Source organism: Gymnodraco acuticeps, unplaced genomic scaffold, assembly GCF_902827175.1.
Source record: "Gymnodraco acuticeps unplaced genomic scaffold, fGymAcu1.1, whole genome shotgun sequence".
NCBI classification, from domain to species: domain Eukaryota; kingdom Metazoa; phylum Chordata; class Actinopteri; order Perciformes; family Bathydraconidae; genus Gymnodraco; species Gymnodraco acuticeps.
In genome coordinates this window covers 1071107-1094883 of record NW_022992090.1, presented here as the reverse complement: position 1 = coordinate 1094883, position 23777 = coordinate 1071107, and the positions used below count along the sequence as shown (strand labels likewise).

The window sequence follows — 23777 nt, the reverse complement described above, 5'->3', positions numbered from 1 at the left end:
CTGTTGTATGTGTCTATATTCTGGGGGGAACAAAAAAAAACATAGTATGAAGTGCACACAGGTGAAGGCCTGTGGTAACTGTTGAAGGAGTCTTTTTTCTTGTAGAAACCTTTGTTTTTTTCTTGTTCGCCTTTGATTTGTAGATAAAAGGAATGTACTCCTACACAGAGGTAAAGTGACAGCTTTATCGCTAGGGTCAGAGAGCCGTGAGAACTTCAGGCAGACATGCGAAAACAACTCTATATCCCCTCCACTGATAGTGTGTGTGGGTGAGTGTGATTTGTGAAGGCGCACTGGGTGTGTGTGGTTTGGATATGCAGATGGGTAGCTTACGCCTATTTCATACTGTAGTCTATAGTCTAACAGGAGGTGTGATACGGGGTGCTTCAAGGTGTGTGTGTGTGTGTGTGTGTGTGTGGGTGGGTGTGTCTGCGAGGTGTACCTGTCGCTTTGACTGAACAGGTGGGTCTTCCTTGCATGGGATCTAGACAGCCAGTCCTCCACACAACTGACTGTGGTCAGGCTTAGCGGCACAACATGCAGTCTGTGGTGGAGGCTCACAGACATGGCTGGATGTTGCTGTAGTCACAGCGGAGTATACTTTCCCCATCATTATGGCCTTTTTCCACTAATGCCAGGTGCTTCAAATAACAAATAATAAAATCATGTTTTATATAGCATGAAAATGAAAAAAGACAGGGTAAAGTTCTAGGTTATTATAGCATCAGTCAAAACAAATCTGGCAACATTAAAGCTATAGTAATTCCAGCCATATTTGGAATCTTCTTGAATTGGTGAGGGTATGAGTTAGAGTGCTTCCTCCTGTAGAGCAAATCATTTGACATTAGCAAAGGATTTATACAATCATTTAATAATATTCAATTTAAATGTTATTAAAAGTAATGTTATAATGGTTATTGGAAGGAAACACTGGTCCTCACTTAGGCTCATAACACATTTTACAACTCAACAATTTCACATCAAGAAAAGATTGAAGCTTAATAACAAAAAAGCTTTATTGTTATCATCCCACATTGTACCTCAAACAGAATTATTAGTACAATTACAATTATAACCTTGATTATTATCATCCTCATCATCATTATTATTATATTTCAGCACTATAATGGATGGAAAGTAAGGACAAAATAATAAAAACGTAATTTCTCAACAGGAAGGACCAAAGAGCTGAATCGCCCCCTCTCCAAAGTCCGTGTGTGAGTCTGGGATATGTAGTTTCTTACGCTGCGCAGAGCCCTGGAGAGCTGCGTAACTGCGTCAGCGGAAGTGTTTTGAGAGGTCACAACACAAGGGTTAGTTTTGTAATGTTATGAGAAATTGAGAATCAGCACTACAATGGAGGAAATTAAAACAGGTATACAACATTTCTGTTCTTCTGAATGCATGGCGTGTCCTGTTTAGCATAGCGTTAGCTAAGTATACACGCTGTGTCGATCTTTACACAGCTTTATTCAGCCTCGTGCATTCAGGAAAGACTTCTCAATGTTATGTGGGCTCGTGTAGCTAACGTTAGCTAGCAACATATTCAACTGGTTATCTCTACGCACTTGTAATTCATACATTATTCTTTGCGTATCCATTAGGTTATATGTCCAGTACCTATGCAATAATAGTATAACGTGTATTCTATAATCATTAAACGTCGTCATTATAATAATGCCCACCATGGTTGTGATGGTCTACCTGTGTCTCTGTTTGCCCTGCCTTCTCAGATGAGATCCACCTGAGACATGTGGAGACAGATGTCCTTATCCCCAAAATGATGAGGGAGAAAGCCAAGGAGATCTGTGTCGAAAAAGTTGAAGGTGTGTGTCCATCTGTGCGATTGATAAAGCATATTTTCCTTTACAAAAGTCCAACTCAATTAAAAATGGTACACACTTGTTTATCTTGCTTCAAGTTTGCAGGTAACAATTACATCTGACAAGACACCATTTAAAAAAAAAAAAAGTAATAATAAAAAAAAAGGTTTAACATTGGTTTGTGTTTATTTGTTTGGTTTGTATCTACTTATATAGGATGTTAGTGCTATTTTTTATTAATAGCGACATTACTCTTAACTATTTTAGCAATAAAAAAGCCTAGGTTAATTCATGTAAATGTTATAGTGTATTTGCACATGTGTCCAGTCCAAGTCAATACTTTTAACGTCAATAAGCATGATGTTTAATGTATTAAACTAGACATTTTGACTATGTCTAAGCAGCAATAGATCAGGTCTACTCAAATATATGAACAAGTTGTGGTGAAGCAGTTCAAGGTCATTGACATTATGCATACTGGCTCACTAACCCTCCTTTGAAAAATCACCTGTACTTTTTCCTGCTACATTGGGTTAATGCTCTTCTGAAAAAAAAGCTCTTCATTTTTACCTCACTGAAAAAGAATGGTCTAATCCCCTGGCATCAAAGTTGTATTAGAAAAATAAATTTGATCTTCAAAAGACCCTGAGACATTTTAATCAAACAACATTATTATAACTATTTCCTACTATGACCAATTTAAATGTGTGCCGAGAAAAAAGGCAAATTCTATTAAAAAGGGGAGACGACAAACTAGAAACACTTGTCAATGTAAGACAGTAACATTCAACACATTTCTGCCAACAATACGACCCACATGTTGATTTAAACACCTGTCTTCAATAAACCATTTAAGTAAAAAAAAAACCTACACATTATAATCGTCATAAAGGTATGATACATTTTTGTATTGTACCTAATAAACTGGGAGCTGAGTGTATACTGTATTATAAATGCAATAGAAACTCAACACATCACAAAATACTGGTATATTGACACATTGTCTACAGTAGCAGAGGTCACTAGACAGTATTCCTCTTTTTTCCTTTTGTAACTGATTTCACCCCCTAAATAAATACATGTTCTTTGGAAAAAGTTTGTATTTGTATATCCAAGCTCATTAGGTCCTTTTATGAATCCTTTTAATTTAAAGGGTGCATTTGCAATTTGCATTATGAAAAGTACACCGCTTCAAACAAGTCTTAATATCTTCCAGAATATGACATTTTAGGAAAACGCAAAAAAAACACAATACCATAATACTTGTGTATTAAGGTTAGGACTTTGTCATACTAAAGCTAATTTAGTCAAAAATGTTCAGTTCTCATTTAGGTACAGCATCGCAATGAAGTACTACAACCCACCAGTATTGTTTGGTTCATAGTTAGCATTTTTTCTTCAGAGGAAGAAATTGTAGATTTTGGAACAATTTAAAACGAAAAATGTGTCGATACACACAAACTAACTCTCTAAACCAGAGGCCTATACTACGAAGCCGGATTTTCGCTTAGCCGGCTAACTTCAGGGAAAACTCAGGGTTTCCGGTCCTACGACGCTGGTTCTATTTTTAGCGGGCTAGATCTCCATGGTAACTTATGCTGAGCGGCTGACCTGCTCCGGAGCAGGTTAGGTTGCAGGCTAAGAGATCAACTTAGTGAAAACACTGCCTGCTGACCAATCAGAGCTCAGTGTGCGGAGTTTAAAGCGATCAAGTCATATTACATGAGAAAGGAAATACAGAAAAGCTGCCGTCGCAGGAAAGACGGCCGGCAAAAATCACCGACTGTGTGAACGTGAACATTAATAGAATATCACCTCCCATCTTCAGAGCAATCTGACTATTATAACATTAGCGTTAAGAAAGCTTACTTAAATATCTGCCACAACATAAGTAACCGGATCAAAGTAACATTACGTACAGTCCGCGGCACTGTGAGTGCAGACGTCGGTGTGTCCCATTATCATTCATATCACATCATAATGTATCATATATTTCCTTATCTGAGTCAGCTGAGCCGTATCTGGCCGTGCAACACTCACAGTGTCACATACTGTATGCAGGAGTATTATTTTAAGCAACACATTAAGTTGACGAAACACTCGAGTCAAATGTAATTAATGGAGACGTCATGGCCATTTCCACTGATCATAATTCCATTGTTGAGGTCTACTAGAATATATTTGTGCAATTTTCCAAACTCACATTGGTTTCTCAAACAGCATCTCTGTAAACTACGTGTATTCACTGAATTTCACTCTCTGCCTTTAACGGCTCGTTGTAGCTCCAATAGCTCCAGCCCCCACCCTCACTGTGAGCACAGTGTGCTCTGATTGGTTGGGACGTTGTGAATCGCGCTGAGCTCAGTGGCGGTGTGGTTTCCTTGTTTAGCGAAACACAGCCAAACTCACCCTGAGCACACACAAAGTCACAGCCGAAGTAAAAACAATAAGTGTGGCTTGATATTGAGTAAGAAAAGTGTTGATAAACGCTGTGAGAATGGGTCTGCAGAGAGAATTTCGCCGCGATCCCAACTGTCTGTTATCAGCCTGCAGGCAGGGAGGAGAAATCAGCAGAGCTGCCTGCACTGAGTGTGTGAGGAAGTCCGTGGATTGGTCAATTTGGACCAATCAGCGGGGGCTTAACGTAACGGCTCCGCGGACGTAACGTAACAGCTCCACGGATTGGTCCATTTCGTTCCGGGTACGGGTTGACATCATGCCGTACCCGGAAGAATCAAATGGACAATGACGTGTCTCCAGCGAGGCGTTTTGGGGAGTTTTACTCGCTACTTTGAGGGTTTGTGACTCTGCACACCGTTTACATGCATAAAAACCTTCATAACACACAAGGGGACGGGTAATAACCGGAAAAGCTTAACATGTCTCCTTTAAAGTCAGATCCACTTGTGTCTTAGACGGGGCAGTGATATCATAAAGGGGGAGGGGGGCTCGTGAACTGTCAACTGGAGGGCGGGGGGAGCCTCGCTGCGGGGAAGCTGTGGACCTCTGTCGCCTGTCAGCGCAACTTACATGATGCCGTTTAAACACATTTAAATAAATAAAGGGCGGTGCCGGCCGTCAGCAAACCGAGCCCGGTCGTCAACGGCTCGCTGGCGACCGGCTCGGTTCGCTGATGACCGGACGTACTGTGATTCTCCAGAACACACAGTTGGCCAGTCTGCCCCTGTGTAGCATATTATTTTCGATGAGCAGATCGCCACTGGGCTTTCAACCAAAGACACACCCACGCAAAAACTGCGGCATGTACAGCTCCTTATACTGCAATGTGTGAAGTGCGCTTCACCCCTGGTCGTTTCACCATGGAGGAAAGCAGCAGAAAGTCGACTGGAGCGGGGGCCTTGAAGTTATCTTTCTTTGCTGCGTTGCGTGCATGGCTTCCTTCTGCAGGGGGAAACACGCTCTGCCGGCGGTCTCGTTCAGGATCCGAAAATACAATTTAAATATTTTTGCACACTTATTCCTAGTGTGCCACTGGTTACGGTGGCACGCGTGCCAGGGTTGCCTTGCCGACCCCTGCTCTAAACCTTCATGTGGCGGTTTTGAGTTTTTTCTAATATCTTCCTTCTGTGGACTTTGATCTAACCTTGTTTTTCTCTCCTTTTTAATCTTTTAACACTTTTTGATTGAACTGTTTCCCACCACCATGAACACCCACTGTCCATAGTTACATTTCTCCGAATTGAGCAGTAGGCCATTTAGCATCAACCCGTTGCCACTTCATCTGCTTGGAAATGCTGCAGCTTTGCTCACCTTACCCTGTTTACTGCAGCAACACATCTGTCACACAATGACTGTTATGTGGTTTGGTGAAATGTAGTGGTGTGTAGTGCTCAAGCGGGGAGATGGTGCATGGGACAGACAGTGGCTGTGTGGGTAGTGGAAACCCCCCCCCCCCCCCCCCCCCCCTTCACATTACTTGCTTCCATCCCACTCATTTTCACACCTCCATGCAGTGTCTGCACTGGGCTCCACGCACGTGTTTTTATGATTTATAAAAAACCAAATAGAATATGTAGTATGTTTTCCTGTGTGATCTGCCTCGGCATAAATGCTTCAAACCCCCCCTTAGTTGTATGTTGTTGGCTTTGTTGTTGAATCTTGTACTCCTGACCTGTACGCAACATCTCTGAAGCTTTATTCTCCTGGTGTGACCTTCCCCGTGCATGGATGATGTCTTGTAATAATATATATCCACATTCTAATTGAGTAACCTCTTCCACATTGACCTGGTTTCGTTTTTTTGCTTATATTTGCAGAAATCGAATTGGTCATAATTTGTTGGGATCCCCTCGTCTAAAATATGGAGAAAAAAAAAAGATTGATATACTAATTTTCACAATGCCTTACTTTAAGTTACTGGTTTTTATTATTTCGAATGGCATAAATCCCTCAAATCATCATCACTTATATTTAGTTTTTTAACTATTTATATATTAGAGGTTCACACCTTTTATCTTTCTCTTAAGGTCTAAATCCTCCCCACATGTTTAATCCCATAGCTTCTGCTTTTTGCCTAACTGCCAAACTAAACTTCTGCATCTTTAAAAATGGCAAACATCAGTGTCTAAAGCGAAGGTGCCATCACGCCTTTCTTTAGAAGGGCCTTTCATACATAAATCTGCTCTCGTATATCTGCGCTCAGAGAGGCAGCCGCTATTAGCACCATGGGACAGGGATGAGGCGCTCGCTGATTAGATTAGTCGCACTGCTCTGCTTCTCTAAATTGCTTTTCAGTTTTTTGTCTCACATTTGCATCCTGATGAAAGTGACTGTGTGATAACCATACTGATGCCACTGATAAAGGTATTTATGATGTCAGTTGTGTGAAGGGGACATGGCATGGGACAGCGGTGGTTTTAATGGAAGTCTTGAGAAAGAGCTTGCTAACAAGGTGAAGACTCGCTGTTCAACACCTTGTTTACAATGAGGACCCTGCACGTTTAATCTGGAAAACACCGCTGGGCATTGTGTTGCTGATGCAGTGATATGGAAGGGCTTTTTATCTGTATCTCAGAGAGAGAGGACATGTTAGCAATGCTTACTGCATTTGTTTTCCGATTTTATACCTTATTGCATTACTTGGCAATCTGTATATTTGATATTGACTACGATTGGTCAGAGGAGATTAGAAACTCCAGAAATGTTCAGCACCTAGCTATAGGGAGGGAAACAAATGAAGCACTCAGTGTAGCTTGACTAAGAGCCAGCACAAATACATGGACCCTCAATGAGGAAAGGCAGGACTGATTATCAGCCAAAGTCTTGTAGAAAATCGTAGGAGACTCTGAACATAAACATGTTTGCCATTCTGTCACCAACACCATCAACACAGATTGTGCTTACCTCATTTGGATCTGCAAACAAAATGCAGAACTGAAACACAGACCTGTGGATAGAGAAACCTGTGGAGAAATGCAGGGTAACAGCAAGAACTTCAAATAGAGGCCCCCCACATGGTATTTATAGCAGGGTGGCAACACGTCACACACGTGCCATGTCTATAAGAAATCTATGTGCTGAACATATTCACCACTTAGTTTGCTACCACTGTCAGTCAGGAAGTATTGAAACGTGGCCTATATTTAATTACTGGGTTTATAGACATGTGGTGGACTGACCGTTACAAGGTCAATGTGGAAACGGGGCGACCACCAAAACGACCACTCAGTTCAGGCCTTGTTCGAACAAGGAAACATGGTTTCAGTTAGATAAGAGGCTGCAGAGTGACTGGGTTCCTTCTTGTGGTGGAGGGCTCACTGAAGGCCCATATTTGTTAGCTTGTGGCTACTCGTCTTTTTTTCTGAGCTTCTACTCTGGGATTAAACAGAAAAGGTGGAAGGCTTAAAATAATTGAAACAATAATAGTTATGTTTGTGGCTATTGTACATGGTGTTCCTCTGCTAATTCCCCTCTTTCTGCCACCTTCCTCCAGCCTTCAACCACTGCTGCAAAGACTCGGGGTTCCTCATGGTGTTAAAGTGTCGAGAGCAGAACGCAGCGCTGAAGGAATGTCTGACAATACAGTGAGTGCGATATCCTCTGCAACACCCTCAAGTGTTATCCCACCAACATCTTTAACATAGGTTAACACTCTGTGGGCCATACTCACCATCACCATCGAGTGAGTCACACAAGAAAACATTAATTCTGTGAAATAAAACTGTTCCTTCTGTCTCCCACCAGCTACAAGGACCCTGCGTTCTTCGAGCAGTGTAAGCAGGAGTACATCAAAGAGAAAATTGAGTTTTTGACGACAGGGGTCGCGACGAAGAACAGGAAACAAAAACTCCCAACTAGCATGTAGCTAACAACATGATAGCCTCCCCCCTTCTGAAGGTGCAGATTGTGAGACGGGTCAGAACCAGCTCCATGTCCCCCACGGCTAGGATACAGGCTCATCTTTAAAGCATAGCCTGTTCCTTTATTAAAACCTGTGGAGTGACTGAAATCAGTTTGGTGTGCAAGGAATATATCTAATTAATGGCTTCTTTTTTTCTGTATATTTGCAAGATGTTTTCTGTCAGATTGCTGGATTGATCTCCCTCACTTGATTAAATCAGCAGCTTTAACATTATATTTAGCGATGAGCTCATTGATGAATTGAATATACAGATCTGATCATACAGTCTCCTCCTGTATCTACTGTTGTGTTGCCTTTGCTCTGCTTACAGCTTGGTACAAATCTGAAGTGTAAAACATCCTTTGTCATCAAAAAGGGTTGGTTTCCAATTAAAGAATCTTGTACAGCGTATGTAAGAAACATCTCAGAGCATTGCAACATGTATGATCATTTGAAATAAGCAATGACATTGTAAATAAAGATATTCAACTGCACTAAAGTGTGTATCGATGGTAAATGACCTTTATATATCCAGTCTATGTAAATGACACACACATCTAACATCCTTTGTTTATTTGAGTTATTGTCTGTACAACATAGACGTTTTGACGTTCTTGACACTGGGGAAATTAAATGTCCAAGCATTTGCTGATTAAATTGGTTGTTCTTATCTCTAATAACATTTCTCTGGGAAAAAGCTGTCTTTCTTTGTTTTTAATAAATATGTTTGAAGCATCACCCTTACAGTTAGGCCTCGCTAGTATAGAGCTAAATGAACCTCTTAAACAGATAACATTATCTAAGCTGTGTTTATTTACTTTTCATTTCAAAAGTAAATTATACTTTTGTTAATTATAATCACTTGTCTTTGATTTGTACTATTCTTTTTATGAGTTGGACCGTTTAAGCCATCTTATTATTTTCATTTTTGTTTATATCTGTAATTCCAAAGAACAAACAATGGCACAATTCGATTAAAAGTGTCAAGGAGTTACTGTAATGGGGTATCCTTGTCATATTAAGAATGCTATTCCCCGTTCACCAGTTTGCAGTGTGGTACCCTTAATTAATGGAAGGGTGGAATTATTGGTAGATATTTTTCATCCTTTTGTTAAAAAAGATTGTGTTTAATAATCAATGGCAAATGCAAACATGAATTGTGATTTTAAATTGCCTGTCTGCTATATTTAAATTCCCCAAGGTATTCATTCTAATATTATGACTCCGAGAGAAGCCGCATAGCCTCACATTGAAAAGCCAGAAGATGGCCAAGTTGGACATTTTTATGGATACCTGACTAAAATAAATAGTTGATTTTCCTCCTGTAATGAATCCAGAAATGGTTTGGTTTCAGCAACATTCAAATAACTATATTTTTAAAGAAAGGTTATATCTGGTTTTGACTATTAATTAGCATCCGAAAGCCTCCTGTTTTTAAACTTTAAACCAGAACCTTAGTGGGGACGTAACACTGACAATATGGATGGACACAGCACACTTCCTTTCCTTTGTTTAATTGAGTATATTTACAAACAGTCTGAAGTGCAGTAAATCTAAAATATAATCCATATCTACTGTACATTGCATTTTGGTTTGCAAATTGTTTACAGAAGTACCAAACTACTGCTGTAAAATAACATTTCTTAAAAATGAACAAAAAGACCAGTTATCATGGAACAGACTGAAGAAAACGGAAATAAAACACCATGGGCCTTTGTGCTTTGTGCACCTATTAGTCACAGCTTACTTTTCTTCAGGTTTATAGACTTATTGTCTTCACCAGTGGAGACAACTCTATACACATCAGAAGCTTTGGGGCTGGGGGAGAACAAAAACAAAAGTATGTTTTGGAGTGCAAAATCCCGAGTACTTAAGCCCACCATATACATTTATACAAATACGCACATTCTTCTCTCAGCTTCTTTGTGTTCAACCCATAATGCGTTTTCCTTTGTACATCCTTCAGGTGATTATACTCATCTGACTTAAAAAGAGAAATCAAAGAGGAACTTCCCACCTCACACTATAACTTACAAATGTATCATTGATCAACATCGGCACAGTAGAGTTTAGATACATTTTTAAAACTCAAACTTATTCAGCTTTCCAAATACATCAGAGTGTATGTAGCCTCTTTCATGAGTCCTTTACACTTGAAAAATGACCAACAATGCACAACTTTACATCTTACATGTCCCTTTACAAGTGAGAAAAGAAACCAACACATGTATTGTCTGACCGTAGCTCTGACTATGTGATCACAGGCAGGTTTGAGGAGGTTTGAGTTGAGACATTTCTGTGAGAATCAAACAGTTTTCCAGTGCCAGTGAGGGTGGAGTGTTTCGTTTCAGAAAGCAATACATTTTTAGATTAAAGTTATTATTTGCTACTCGTTACGCAACATCCTCAATGATTTGGTAAGCATAGCTAAATTGAAAGCCTACTTTGATATTGAATGAAAACAACAACTTGAAGAAAAAAATAGATGGCATTTGGTCACAGAATTCTGATTATCCTTAGTCTGTATGTCTGCTTCCATCACAGTACACATTTCAAAGTCCCAATACCTTTACATTTCCTTCACACCATCATGAGACAAACATGTACATACATACTGTTTACTTTACAGCAATCGAATGTAAAAAGACTTGCATTGGAGGGAGTTTACAAATTCTAGTATGATGCTGTGGCCCCAGTGATCGGGGGCCGCAGTGAATGGAGAGTGGCCCGTTTGAGCCCTATTAGGTTTATTATGACGATATACAGACACAGGCAGGCCAAAGACGCCCACACCCTGCTCTGCACTCACAGGCACACGCTGTTGATGTGTGTTCATATTCACACAGAAATAAAACTGCTTGTATGCATGCTTGCACACACAGACACACTTCTTATTCTGCTGAGGGTCTCTCCGTCAAATGTTCCTCTGCAAAGTCGGATCTGTCCACCGATGCGGTGTGCAGAGACAGAGTGTCCCCCCCTCATAAAGGCCCCCTCCGGCCTCAGTCAGCACCCACTATCAGCAGGTCCAGCCCAGAGGAGTGGTCTTATCAACTTAAGGCAGGTTAGGTGGTAGCTATGTGGCAGGGTTGGAGAGTTCATTCATTTGTTTACTTTCCATCAATATTTAATGACCCCATCGTCTCTCCTCACTCAGTATTGGGGGGGGCTCCTGGGACAGCAGTTTCCAATTGAGGATGAGGAGTTGGAGGCAGCAGAGTGTCCCTCCCAGAACATGGCGTCACTGGGTTTGGGGGGGCTGGGGAAGGACCGCGAGCTGTCGTCCAGGGAGGCTTGGTTCAAGGGAGGCGGGGGCAGCACCACGGAGAAGGGGTCGCTGCCCAGCAGAGCCTCCCCCGAACAGCTCTGGGTGGGCCAGGGCCCGTTGTACCAGCAGTCCTCCCTCAGGCTGTCCGGCAGCGGGGGGCCCGACAGGACGCCGGCTGGGGGGCAGGGGCGGCCGGAGCATGAGGGGAGAGGGGGGGCACCGGGGGGGCGAGGCGCTGCCCGGGAGACTGGGTGGTGGGTGTTCTTTTCAACGTCGTCCAGACACTGCACTGGAACTGTTGAGGCAGCTAGAGAAGAGGGGGGGGGGGGGGGGGTGAGAGCAAAACAATGTGTTGTTATTTAAATTGTTGCCTAAATGCCTAAGAAAGCTTGCATTGAATATTTGCATTGTATTTTCCAAGAAATACTTATTTTAACACTTTAAAAAAAAATACTTTTTCTTTTTGATCATCTTTCCTATTGGTTGTAATGTTAATATTACTGCTGGATGCTCAATCAGAGTCTTGCAAAAATATTTTGTTAAGACAAAGTCAGTGTATGGTTGAGAAGATAAAATGCAAAATGAAAAAAAAGCTTATCACTACCTTAATGTTTGGCATACAGTTCAATTTGAGTGCACTTCATCTGCAACTGTAGACACATTGATAGAGCACAAAGGATTATGGGTGTGATATACTGAAGGATAATCCAAAGCATTGTATTTTTTACGAGTGTTGGTGATTGGCATTTAATATTGAATTTAATATAAATACATCAGCAGTTCATTTCTACAATCTACTATGAGTAGACCCAGAAAACATGTTAAAGGGAAATTATGATTTTGGTAAGACTTCAGATGAGATTCATTCTTCTACACGTAAATTGGTGCATTTAGATTTAATATTGCTATTTTATTTTTCTCCTTTTCTCACTGCCTGAGCATCAGGAAATATCCACTCTAATTATTAGGTTCTTTTCACCAGAACAAATCAGACTGCATAAACTAAGCCACAAATATTCTACATACAAATCATAGTGAAACACAAATCAGCAGCCATTATCTCACACACACATCACTGCCATCAAATCATCATTTTGAGCCAATAATCAAGTTTAAATGAGTATCTCGTCCCGTTTTCATCCCTACCTCCCTGCTACTCCTCCATGAGAGGGTCTCCTGAGTCTACAATTTGAATAAAAGGGATTCCAAAGGAGGAACAATAGAAGAATACAGATACTGAATAAATACACAGTGCACCACCTTTCATCTCTCCTTTTCTTCCACTCCTCATTTCTTCATCTGTTCTCCTCTACGTTCCAGGATTACCCCGTTATTCAGTGGAATAAATAGGCCAAGATTTATTTTCTTGCCATGTTTCGTTCTAATTTTCACCTCCTAGTCTCCTCTTCTGCCACTCGGAGGGAATCGACAACAGAGGCAATCTCTCCTGGGGTAGAACACATCATGGCAGAGGGACAGACTATTTCATGGTGTCCTTTATCAAAGTGAGCACTGCGATAATATCCACAGTCTTATCACACCCTTGTGCAGATTGCAACAAGGAGCAGCAGGAGATCTTTACAGTAAGGAGTACTTCTTCTCAGAAAAGCCTTCCTTTAACAGAAGAGCAGCAGCAGCCCCTTCTTTCCTTTGACGTTAGCCACATTAGTTCCTGTGTCCGAAGCACTATTTCGATTCCGGCCACTATGCTTAAAGAGCACGTCAATCTGACACTAACTGGCACTCAGGTTGAAGACACATTTTCCCAACATTAAACTTGTGAAGCCTCAGTCAGTATATTCGTTTTTTAGTTAGGAAAAGCTGTCACTTTAGTGATGCTTATACTTCAGTTTCCAGACTAGTCTAATACTATCTTTATGTCACTTCAAATCAAAATGAAAGCCTTTTTAAAAGTGTACTGTAATATGCAAAATAATGTTTTATTTAGTTTTAATGGGGATAGCCAGCTTTCTTCATTCATAAGATACAATTAGGTACAGATGTACAATAAATACAGAGAGGAAAATGTACAGGTACAACAATATAAATATGTCTAAATAATATATAATATATCTAAATATGTTAAGGCTGCCTTGGTGTCCTGAGAGGTAACCTGTAAGATATTGCTATGAGGGAATATAAGAAATACATGTTGCTCTCCCTGCTGTATATACTGGAGCGGAGGAGGTGAGAATGCAGGTGCTGGTGGGTTATCACATACACTGACACAGAAATGAATGATTCATATTTAAATATACAGCAACAAAAGCAGGACCCTGTGTGTGTGCCTCACCTTGTTTTGTCTCAGCGAGGAGCGGCCTGAGTTTCCTGATCAGGCCGGTTTGGTGCTTCAGCTCCGAGTGGAGACGGGTGACCTCGCAGCACAGAGCCTGGTACGTCTGCTGCATCCTCCTCTCCCTGTGGACGATATTTACATATGAGGGCAAGAAGCTTGCATGGTCAAATACCCGGCACTGTCTTTACTGAAGAAGGAATACATGCTGTGTGATTATCCTTTTCGAAAACTCAAGGAATGTTTCATTTCAAATGTTTTATGTTTCAAGATGTAAAACTGGTCTGGTGTATAATAATTTAATTTGGTCTACATTTTTAGTATATATAAACAGGAAGTAAATATAAACGGAAAATCAGAGGTACTCCTAAAGAGGCTTGTTTCTTTGTGATGACTGTAATTATGATTTGTTCAAAGGAGTTTCATTGGGTTTGAGCATATTCACTTAACAGCATAAAGCGTCTTTAGGATATGTTTTAAGGACACACTATTTTGATGGATTAAATGCTTTACCACCTCAGATTCATTAGAAACCATAGCATTGTGACGGTGTTTGAGGCAACACCTACAAACTGTCCTATCTACACCTTATGTAAAGATGCTAAATCTCATCAACACTCAACAGGTAATACTGTGAGGAGACACTACTAAAAACCAACACCATATTAAAACTGCTGACACGTGAAACAATTAAAATGGACACAAAATATAATTTTTTTCATGAAATGTGAGGAGCTGCCACGGAGATTATCCTCAATGAATAATAGGCGGAGGGTGATTGCCTCTGCTATAGACCCTGTATACATCAAACACTGTAGTGCACATTTTAATTATTTGTATCGAGTCCTGAGGGTTTAGCTGCTGCTTATCATGTATCAGGTTCAGGTACTTCTGAGGTATCTGCATATCACAGGCAGAGTTAGTAAAGCTGCACCCTCCTCTAGTGGCCAAAGGGGACAATTACAAGAGGAGCGACTACATGCAGTGTATAGCTGTGTTTCTCATGTAAAAATGGTCTAATTATGACTATAAGTAAGGTTGCAAAGTGATGGTAAGGTTCCAGAACATTCCAGAGGAAAGTATGGCTCAAGAATTTGTAAAACTTGTTTTTTCATTTATATTAGTAGGGTTAACAATTATGTCTGCGTATGATGGTAAACGCTGTGTTCTGTTGATGGCATGGTAAATGCAACCTGAGCAAATAACCCTTACATTTCTCCTTTATACGTGTTGTCCCTGTTAATTCATTTGAATTACCATGGAATGTTTCCACCATTAATATTCGAGGAATTTTGCAACTCTAACAATTGGAAGGATGATAAACATTTTAATTACCAATGCAATAGTGTTTACATCCTCAGTTTTGGTCACTGAAACGACAGCTGAGCCACTATTAAAGGACATTCATGAACACTCACCTTGCACTATAATTTGCATCACATGTCTGGTCCAAGACTGGTCCGTTAAGGCCATGGGGTTCCTCCTAAAACAGAAACAAGTCATGTTAGATAGAGAGTGAAGGGGGTGTCTGAAGTTGTATCTAGTATTTAACAGGTTGTTATAACGAAATAACCACAGACCCCTACCATGAGGTTTAGCCCATTGTTTTTGGTCCAGCTTCTCTCCACTACTTTGTTTCTAATGGCTACTCTGTCCTTCTTATCATCCACTATCTTATCAGAATAAGAGTTCCTTTATTTGTCCCGCAACGGGGACATTTACATTATTACAGCAGATACTGCAGATAAAGTGAGGATACTAGACTTACATATAATACAATATAAAAATGACTACGTATGCACACGTTATTAATTATAGATGACACAATAAGTAAAACAACTAAAACTAAATAGCATATAAGTACACCATGGTAAAAAAGTTGCAGTATATTATTAATTAATATATATATAAAGAGACCATATAGAATCATAGAGGTGGTACTGTATGCCAATTGAGATAAATCATGAATTGCAGGAGGGCATGTTGCACTTTTTTAAAAACCGTTTCCCCCATCACTTACCCCACTTGTCTCCATCAGTCTGCTGTTTTCCAGCGTCACCTTCTCCAGCTCCTCCTGCAGTTTGTGGATCTTCATCTCAGTGCTGACCCTGTCCACCTGCCAGTAGTCCTGAGGGCTGTTCAGGCTCTTCATCACTGCACACAAACAAGGAAAGAGAGCTATTGAACTGTGAAAGGCAAGGCAGCAAAATACAGAGCAATCCACTTGAATGTTTAAAGCTAATAAAGGTTTAACCCAGTTTTGAAAGAAGTGTACTGTTGTTTAAAAGTAGAACTACAACTGTGTTAAACAAGTAAAAGCCCTGCAATCAAAATGTGCTAAGTGTGTCAATATTGTGTATGTCAATTGATTTAAAAGTCCCCATAGTAACTACAGTATAGCTGTCAAATGAATAAAGTAAAAAACTTAAATGTAGCGTATCGGAATTACTAAGCAATGTAAAACGCAAACACTCAGGTAAAATACGAGTAGTAGTAGTAGTTCTTCAGATGTTACATAGTAGCCTAGCATAGCTTTGCCCTACACATCTCAGTATCAAAATATTACAACTCATAGTTTACATGTAGATATCATCTCACTTCATATTTTACTTTTTTTTGTAAATAATACAACTAAAAACACATCTTACATACATTAAAAGTAGTTTCCAAACACACAGGAAGCCAATGTGAAATACTACCGCAAGTGCTTAATCCGAGCACAACACACAGTCCTATTGTTCATACAGTCTAAAGTAGCGCTGTTGTATGAGTAGAAATCCACCCTGTGAGCTCTACCTGTACCTTGGCTGGTCTCCATCTCCGTCCTCAGCTGCAGCAGCTCCAACTCTCTGGCCTGCAGCTGCTCCGTCAACAGCCTCTCACTCTCACTCTTCTCCTTTTTCTGACAGAGAAACAGAGGAGACAGTGAGTTATAGAGGGAGGAACATGATGAGTCAGCATTCATACCCATACATGCACCAAACTCTCATTCTCTCATGGCCCCGGGAAACAGCATATTCGTGTTATATCATAAACTTGCTGTTCTTACTTAAATCAAAGTTACAGCAAAAATACTTTTAATCCGTACTTTAAAATGTGCAGTGCTGGCAGTTACGTAACATACTTTGTGCCAGGCTCTAGTCAGTTGGAGGAAAAATTAATCAGTAAACGCACCAGTTTGTTTAGCTCCAGCTGCAGGTCCTCCTTCTCTATATAGATACCCCGGTAAGCACTGAAGGCCTTATTCACGTACTGAGGACCCTCGGATGGAGGAGCCTCTGGCCTGAAGTGCTACAGCGGAGATAGATAAGATACACAGAGAACAGATCAATTTCATTAAATGCACATATTTGCACAGCACAGCAATTTGAATTTTTAGCCTTAAATATAGAAGTGGCAAAGGGTCAACAGGTCATGGTGGTGAGTTGTTACAGACCCCCCTCAGCTGTCAAAGACTCCTTGTCTTCACTAGCAAATCTTTTATCACAACTAGACTACAAGGAAATAGTGCTACTTGGAGATTTTAACTGGGACTGGTTAACTGCAGTGTCAGAGGATTTTAAAAACCTTTGTATCTCTTTAAATGTTACTCAGATTGTTGACAGTCCTACTCGCCCTAACATTAAGTCCCCTAATAAATCCTGCCTAATTGATCTAATTTTAACTAATGTTCCCTATAAATATTCATCTGTGGGAGTATTTGCGAATGATCTGAGTGACCACTGTGTTGTAGCCACAATTAGGGACACTAAGGTCCAAAAGATTAAACCTCGTATTATCATTAAGAGAGACATAAAACATTTTGTGGAGCAGGGTTTTGTGCATGATCTGTTTGGGTTTGATTGGGGAAACATCGATTTGTGTGCTGATGTAGAAACTGCATGGTCTTATTTTTATCTTGGTTTTATGGAGATCATTGATAGACATGCACCCCTGCGTAAATTTAGAGTAAAGGGACGAGACAATCCTTGGTTTTCTGCTGAATTATCTAGTCTCCTACATGAGAGAAACAAGGCCTGGGCAAAGGCTAGGAATTCAGGCTCAGAGGTAGAATGGCTGCGTTTTAGGCAGCTAAGGAATAGCTTCACTTCACAAATCAAAAGTGCTAAATCTAAGTATTATCTGTCAGTTACCACAAAGAACCTGAACAACCCTAGAAAATTCTGGAAAGCCATAAAATCGATATCCACCGTAATGAGCTACCTCCGTGCCTTACCACAGCATCTGGCTCTATATCGGATAGGGCTACCATGTTAAATTGTTTTAATGAGCATTTTGTGTCCTGTGGCTCTCTGTTTCTAATTCTGCTTCTAATTCTGCTTCTGTGAACACCACAGTCGGTGACTCAGAACAATGTGGTCTGGAAAACCCTTTCAGTTTTACTCCTTTTACTGTTGATGTTGTTCGTGAAGTCTTAACCAAGCTAGATCCTAAAAAGCCGGCTGGTCCGGACAACGTAGAACCTTTCTTTTTAAAGATAGCTGCAGATTTATATTGCTCCACCTCTTACTATTGTTTTTAACATCTCCCTCAGCACGAACAAAATCCCAAAAGTATGGAAGTCAGCGTATGTCCTGCCACTACTAAAAGGAGGGGAGGCCACCTTATTAAACAATTATAGACCCATCTCTAAGTTGTCAGTTCTGGCTAAGGTTCTTGAACGCTTAGTGAGTGAACAGGTAAAGGAGTTTTTATGTAACAATGACATCCTGTCTAAACATCAGTCAGGCTTCAGAAAGCAACATAGCACCATCACTGCCTCAATGAAAGTGGTGAATGATGTGGCGAGTATTTTAGATAATAAGCAGAGTTGTGCAGCTCTATTTGTTGACCTATCCAAAGCTTTTGATACCGTCGATCATTGCATTTTGAAGCAAAGGCTGGTCAGTATAGGCATGTCCAGCCATGCAGTAGGGTGGTTTGTGAACTACCTCTCTGAAAGGTCCCAATGTGTTCACTTTGATGGGCTGTCTTCTGAGTGGTTAAACATCACTAATGGTGTACCACAAGGTTCAGTTTTAGGTCCGCTATTATTCTCTATCTATATCAATAGTTTAGGTGAAAATGTCGAAGGAGCAACCTTACATTTTTATGCGGACGATACCGTGATGTACTGTGCAGGTCCCTCGATTAACGAGGCTGTTGTTAAATTACAGGCTGTTTTTAACATTATTCAGGCTCAGCTCTCTGAACTTAAGCTTCTTTTAAGTGTGGATAAAACCAAGGTAATGCTCTTTTCTAAAGCTAAAGCTAAAAATACACCAGAGACTGCTTTGGATATTGTAACTACGCAAGGAATACAACTTGAAGTGGTTACCTGTTACAAATACCTGGGTATCTGGCTTGATGACTGTCTCACTTTTAAACTTCATGTCAATAACCTGCTTAAAAAGCTGAGGGTTAGGCTAGGTTTCTTCTACAGGAACAAGTCCTGTTTCTCGCTTGAGGCCAGGAAAAGGCTAGTCACTGTGACCTTTTTACCTGTGCTGGATTATGGTGATTTGTTATATATGAATGCACCTGCCAATTACCTGAGCAAGTTAGATGCTGCGTATCACAGCGCACTGAGATTTTTGACAAATTGTAAAGAACTTACGCATCACTGTACCCTGTATACCAAGGCGGTTATGCTATCACTTACTGTACGGAGGCTCAGTCACTGGTACTTTTTCATTTACAAAGCCATGTTGGATAAACTACCATCTTATATCTGCTCCCTGATCTCTCTGCGAATTGAAAGTACTTATTGCCTGAGATCGCATGCTGTGGTTTTATTAAATGTGCCAAGTGCTAGGACTGTCTTAGGGAAGAAAGCTTTTAGATGTGCAGCTCCACTAACTTGGAACAGTCTGCAAAAAGAATGGAAAATTACCAAGCTAGTACCACTACATGTTTTTAAAGCTCGGTTGGATGCTACTCAATCAGATGCTGTTGGTACCTGTACTTGTGGTTAAATATGTAAATTGTAATCCCTGTACATTTTGCTGTATGATGTCCTTTTGTTGTTTATGTTTTTATGTCTTCTTGTGGAATCTACTGCTGCAGGTCTCCCTTGAAAAAGAGATCATTGATCTCAATGGGATTTTACCTGGATAAATAAAGGTTTTGAATTGAATTTAATTGACATATCTGCGGTCGGAGGTTACGTTCCTCCCACCACATCCTATCTTGATGGACCAAAATGCTGCAGCAGATAAAACTTAAACCGATAAAAATAAATGACACTTCCAGAGAGGATCTCTGCCGACATGTTGTGCGGTATTTTCACTTCAGCCTACCATCTGTATCAAGACCCATCCTGTTGAAATAGCTCTCTTTGTATTGTACTCCTTTGTTTATCTAAATCCAACTGTTTGGCAATACCGCACTCATCCAGACTCCCTCCCTGTTTTTAGACAGAACTGATTTATTTCTCATTGTTTTATAGCTTTGACTGGAGGCCAACAATATTAATGATGCTGGCATGCAGACTCTCCCAGGGGCGAGTTCTTTTGCAGTTGAATCTACTGACTTTTTCTAAACTTTCTCCGAGCATTTTGGAGTTAGTCTATCATTAAAAGAAAAAGGAATATTTCATTAATCGTATTCGACAGAAAACCCTTTCTAAACCTCTAGTAAAAGCGGTATGTTATTTTATTTCACTCTCTGAATATATGTCTCAATATTTTTTCTCATTGCCTCCCTCCCACCGTCACTTATTTGGTCTACATCTATACCTTATCCTCCAGCTGCTTCACCCTCTTCCTCAGCAGTGTATTCTCTCGCTCTGTGTCCCTCAGCCTCTTCTTGATGTCCTCGTAGGCCGTGACCAGGGCGAAGTGGGAGGCGACAGATTCATCACCGGGACACACAGATACAGGACTCTCGCCAGCAGCGGTGTAGGCCGTCTCGTGTTTAAGGATGCAAATGTCATCATCCACTGCCAGGGGCTCCATGCCTGCACAGGCCTACTCTGTAGCAGAAAGAAGACCTAGGGGATACAATAAGAGTTTTATTTAGAAAGTGCTAGATGTCTGTGAAAGCCAACAGCATGATTGGCCTTGTGTTGTGTTTACAATACATTAGCTTATCACTAAGTAGCGTTGTAACTAGTCTCTGCACATTATTGTGACATGTTTGAGTATAGCTGGCTTTTTTGTACTACATATCCCACAGATCACTCTACAATCAAACAGTGTCCCATTGCTCAGACTTTTTTCAGTTGATCTCTTGCTGCAGGAAATGTACAATGCATCACTTCCTGTTTTTTAAAAGAAAATAGCTCCCTGAGCAGAAAAAAACAAATGCTATCAGATTTGATTTAGTTTGTTGTAGCAAGATTTTTAAACCTTGTTTAGCTTGGAAATTAAATGAAGTGTAAAGGTAGCTAAACAAGAAGTAGAGCACAATTCTTAAAGCTAAAACATTTCAGATGTGTTGTGTAGTCTGGATTTTAAAAGAAATGTATAGGCAGGGGTTTCAGCCTACATTTAATGAGTTTAAACAAATGAAATACCTTTTACTTAAGTTGTACTAATGATAAAGTACATAGTTGTTTTAATGTATTGCATTTTTGGTGGCTCACATGTTTTATCAATAGGTGTTTTGTTCCATTATTACATCATGCAAGAGTTAAGAGCAGGCCTAGAGTTTATTCTAGGTGTGCCTAGAGTAATTAACACAGGCCTCAAACAGCATCAGGGTGCATTATGGATGAACACCGTGGCGCCATCATCAGGCCCACATTATAATCAAATACATGTCAGGTGCAAAGTTGACTAAACTGCCACCAAACATTAGTCTTGTGTCTTATGACAACAGTTTATTCCACTTTTCTTATAATGTTTTCATTTGTCTAAGATACAAATGAAGATGACAGTAAAATGTGTGCAAATATCTAAATATTATAATAATGTAATAATTGGGACACATCTGTTTACAGTACTTAAGGTGAAATGGAAAGGCTCCATATCTGATTGTCCTATAATAACGAAATTCTGTACATATAAATAAAAACACATTATTTTAAGAATTGTTTTTCTTTGATGAGGGAGTGGAGGGTCTCACAGTGACCTGTTGTTACTGGCCTGTGATCAACACCTATTGGAGCACACGAAGGAGCAGTCCAGACAGACAGCTGCCTGAAACAGACTTAACATACATCCCAAACCCTGCCTGATCTGATCATGTTTGTAGGAGCTGGTCAGCTAGTTGATGATGTCACCATGCGATGATGCAGCAAACAATCATGAGCCAAGTTTTTAACACTTAAACTCGTAGCTTTTTATATAAAAAAAGACAAAGACAATACCTGGACATGCTCTAGGATTAATGCCACGGAACAAAAACATATGAACAAAAACCCACAAAGGCAGAGCTGCTGACTTTAAATGACGACTTCAGAACATGCTATGAAATCGAAAGTTAAACCGAAAGTCAACGTACATCTAGAATGAGGCACGAATAGCAACACCATCTCGTTCGACAATTCTTGATAAATTATGAGAGCTAACAGCTCACAAAGTCATTTCAGCTATGCAGAGACCTTATTTCGTTTCCAGAGGCATGGGAAAGCCATTGTTGGGATGTAAACACTCATTGAATCGCTTGTATACGATGCTAACGTTGTGGTGTTAGCTTCCGTGAGCTGTGTTGACCACCGATAAAACACATCGGGGTCAGTTTTACAATGACGTTCGGGATGAATAGAACAAAGCACACAATGACCAAGGGAAACATGAAAGTTGTGTACATAATGTCCGGAATTAAAATGATCGATCTGTTGATGATAACAGTAAGCTAGCTCTGAGCTAACGTCTTCTGGCTATTTGTGGCTAGGTGAATCAAAAGCAGTCGATTATTGTTCCCTCTCGACTCCCGCTTACCGTGTTAAATTATGTCCTCAGTTAGGTGTCAGTGGACCACACAAGATTATCATTTATTCTGGAAAAAAGAAGACCTGTTTCTCGGAGAAAAACAAAGAGACAAGGCTGGACTCTCGCACTGTGTCAGAACTGACAGGTGAGGAAACAAAAACTTCCGGGAGTCACTTGACTGCTAAAGTCCTTTCAAAATAAACGCACGACAAAAATAGAAGTGAGTGCATCATTAGGGGTTATATTAGCGAATATTCTTGTGATCGCTTGTAACATACTACTTTATGCACGTTGAGGAAGACGATACTTGAATTACGCCATTTAACATTTTGGATAGTAAAAAAAAACTGATTTGACTGAAAGATAAATGCTTCCAGCCTTAGTGAAGTATTTCCCTCAGTTTGTGTACAAAGGCCGTGGCATTACAGTAAATATTCAAACAATCAACTATTACATGTTATTGTTGCAACGTCACCCTGCCTGGAAAATTGTTCTGATTGTGGTTCCAGAGTAAACTTCGTTAAACTTCAACTGTATGGAAGCAAACAAGAGACAGAAGTATTTGAATTGTATTAGACACCGAATTTATAGCATTGAAAATAATTACTTTGAAAATCATGTAGGCTATCTGAATTTTTTTTGATCCGAATTTACCTATGTGAAATACAAATGTAAAACTTCAGAAGCCTACTGCTATATTTAACCATATCTCGAGCCCGATCGTCAATTTCTAATGGCTTAATGCAATTGTTTGCCTGTCTGGCCATTGGAATCGGGCTCTTTGAAGATCCAAAAATCTCCGGTTTTCTTAAATTTCTGATCGGATTCGCAAAAACTTCAGAATTTGTATTGACCGCCGTTCAACTGACAGCGTTGTTTTCCCCAAAAAGTGGGCGGAGCCGTTATTTTTGCCCGGAAGTGACGCATTTGTTAATTTCATCTATGGAAGCAAACAAGAGACAGAAGTATTTGAATTTTATCAGACACCGAATTTATAGCATTGAAAATAATTACTTTGAAAATCATGTATCTGAATTTTGCTCCGAATTTACCTATGTGAAATAAAAATGTAACAATTCAAGTTAAAACAATTCGAATAGTCAAAATCAGATCCCAAAAATTCAAGTGAAAAAAATTCGAATGCACAATTTCGGTGTTTAAAATTCAACGTCAAAAA

The 23777-nt window shown here is 40.1% G+C and overlaps 2 protein-coding genes across 3 annotated transcripts; one reads left to right on the top strand and one right to left on the bottom strand.

The window, feature by feature from the left end:
* Positions 1–1221: 1221 nt before the first annotated feature.
* On the top strand, positions 1222–8861 carry cmc1 (C-x(9)-C motif containing 1). Its single transcript, XM_034202721.1, has 4 exons — positions 1222–1375; positions 1734–1826; positions 7777–7867; positions 8028–8861. The coding sequence occupies exons 1-4, from the start codon at positions 1357–1359 to the stop codon at positions 8146–8148; spliced, it is 324 nt and encodes a 107-aa protein (XP_034058612.1). The 5' UTR covers positions 1222–1356; the 3' UTR covers positions 8149–8861.
* Positions 8862–9682: 821 nt separating this feature from the next.
* azi2 (5-azacytidine induced 2) lies at positions 9683–22758 on the bottom strand. Of its 2 annotated transcripts, none has more exons than XM_034202719.1 (8): positions 22610–22758; positions 20462–20715; positions 16920–17036; positions 16542–16647; positions 15766–15899; positions 15164–15228; positions 13746–13870; positions 9683–11759 (listed from the first exon to the last, which is right to left on the bottom strand). In XM_034202719.1, exons 2-8 carry the CDS (start codon positions 20678–20680, stop codon positions 11338–11340), a joined length of 1188 nt encoding a protein of 395 aa, XP_034058610.1. In that variant the 5' UTR covers positions 20681–20715; positions 22610–22758; the 3' UTR covers positions 9683–11337. The 2 variants fall into 2 exon arrangements, with proteins under 2 accessions (XP_034058610.1, XP_034058611.1); XM_034202720.1 differs by having other exon boundaries at positions 16548–16647.
* Between the last annotated feature and the right edge of the window lie 1019 nt (positions 22759–23777).

Coding starts and splice junctions, on each gene's coding strand:
- azi2 (XM_034202719.1), bottom strand. CDS start 20,680: ATGGAGCCCCTGGCAGTGGATGATGACATTTGCATCCTTAAACACGAG. Junction 16,648..16,919: donor AGCTGGAGCTAAACAAACTG/GTGCGTTTACTG, acceptor TTTCTCTGTCAG/AAAAAGGAGAAGAGTGAGAG. Junction 13,871..15,163: donor GATGCAAATTATAGTGCAAG/GTGAGTGTTCAT, acceptor TATCGTCCACAG/GGAGAGGAGGATGCAGCAGA.
- cmc1 (XM_034202721.1), top strand. Junction 1,827..7,776: donor CTGTGTCGAAAAAGTTGAAG/GTGTGTGTCCAT, acceptor ACCTTCCTCCAG/CCTTCAACCACTGCTGCAAA. Junction 7,868..8,027: donor AAGGAATGTCTGACAATACA/GTGAGTGCGATA, acceptor GTCTCCCACCAG/CTACAAGGACCCTGCGTTCT.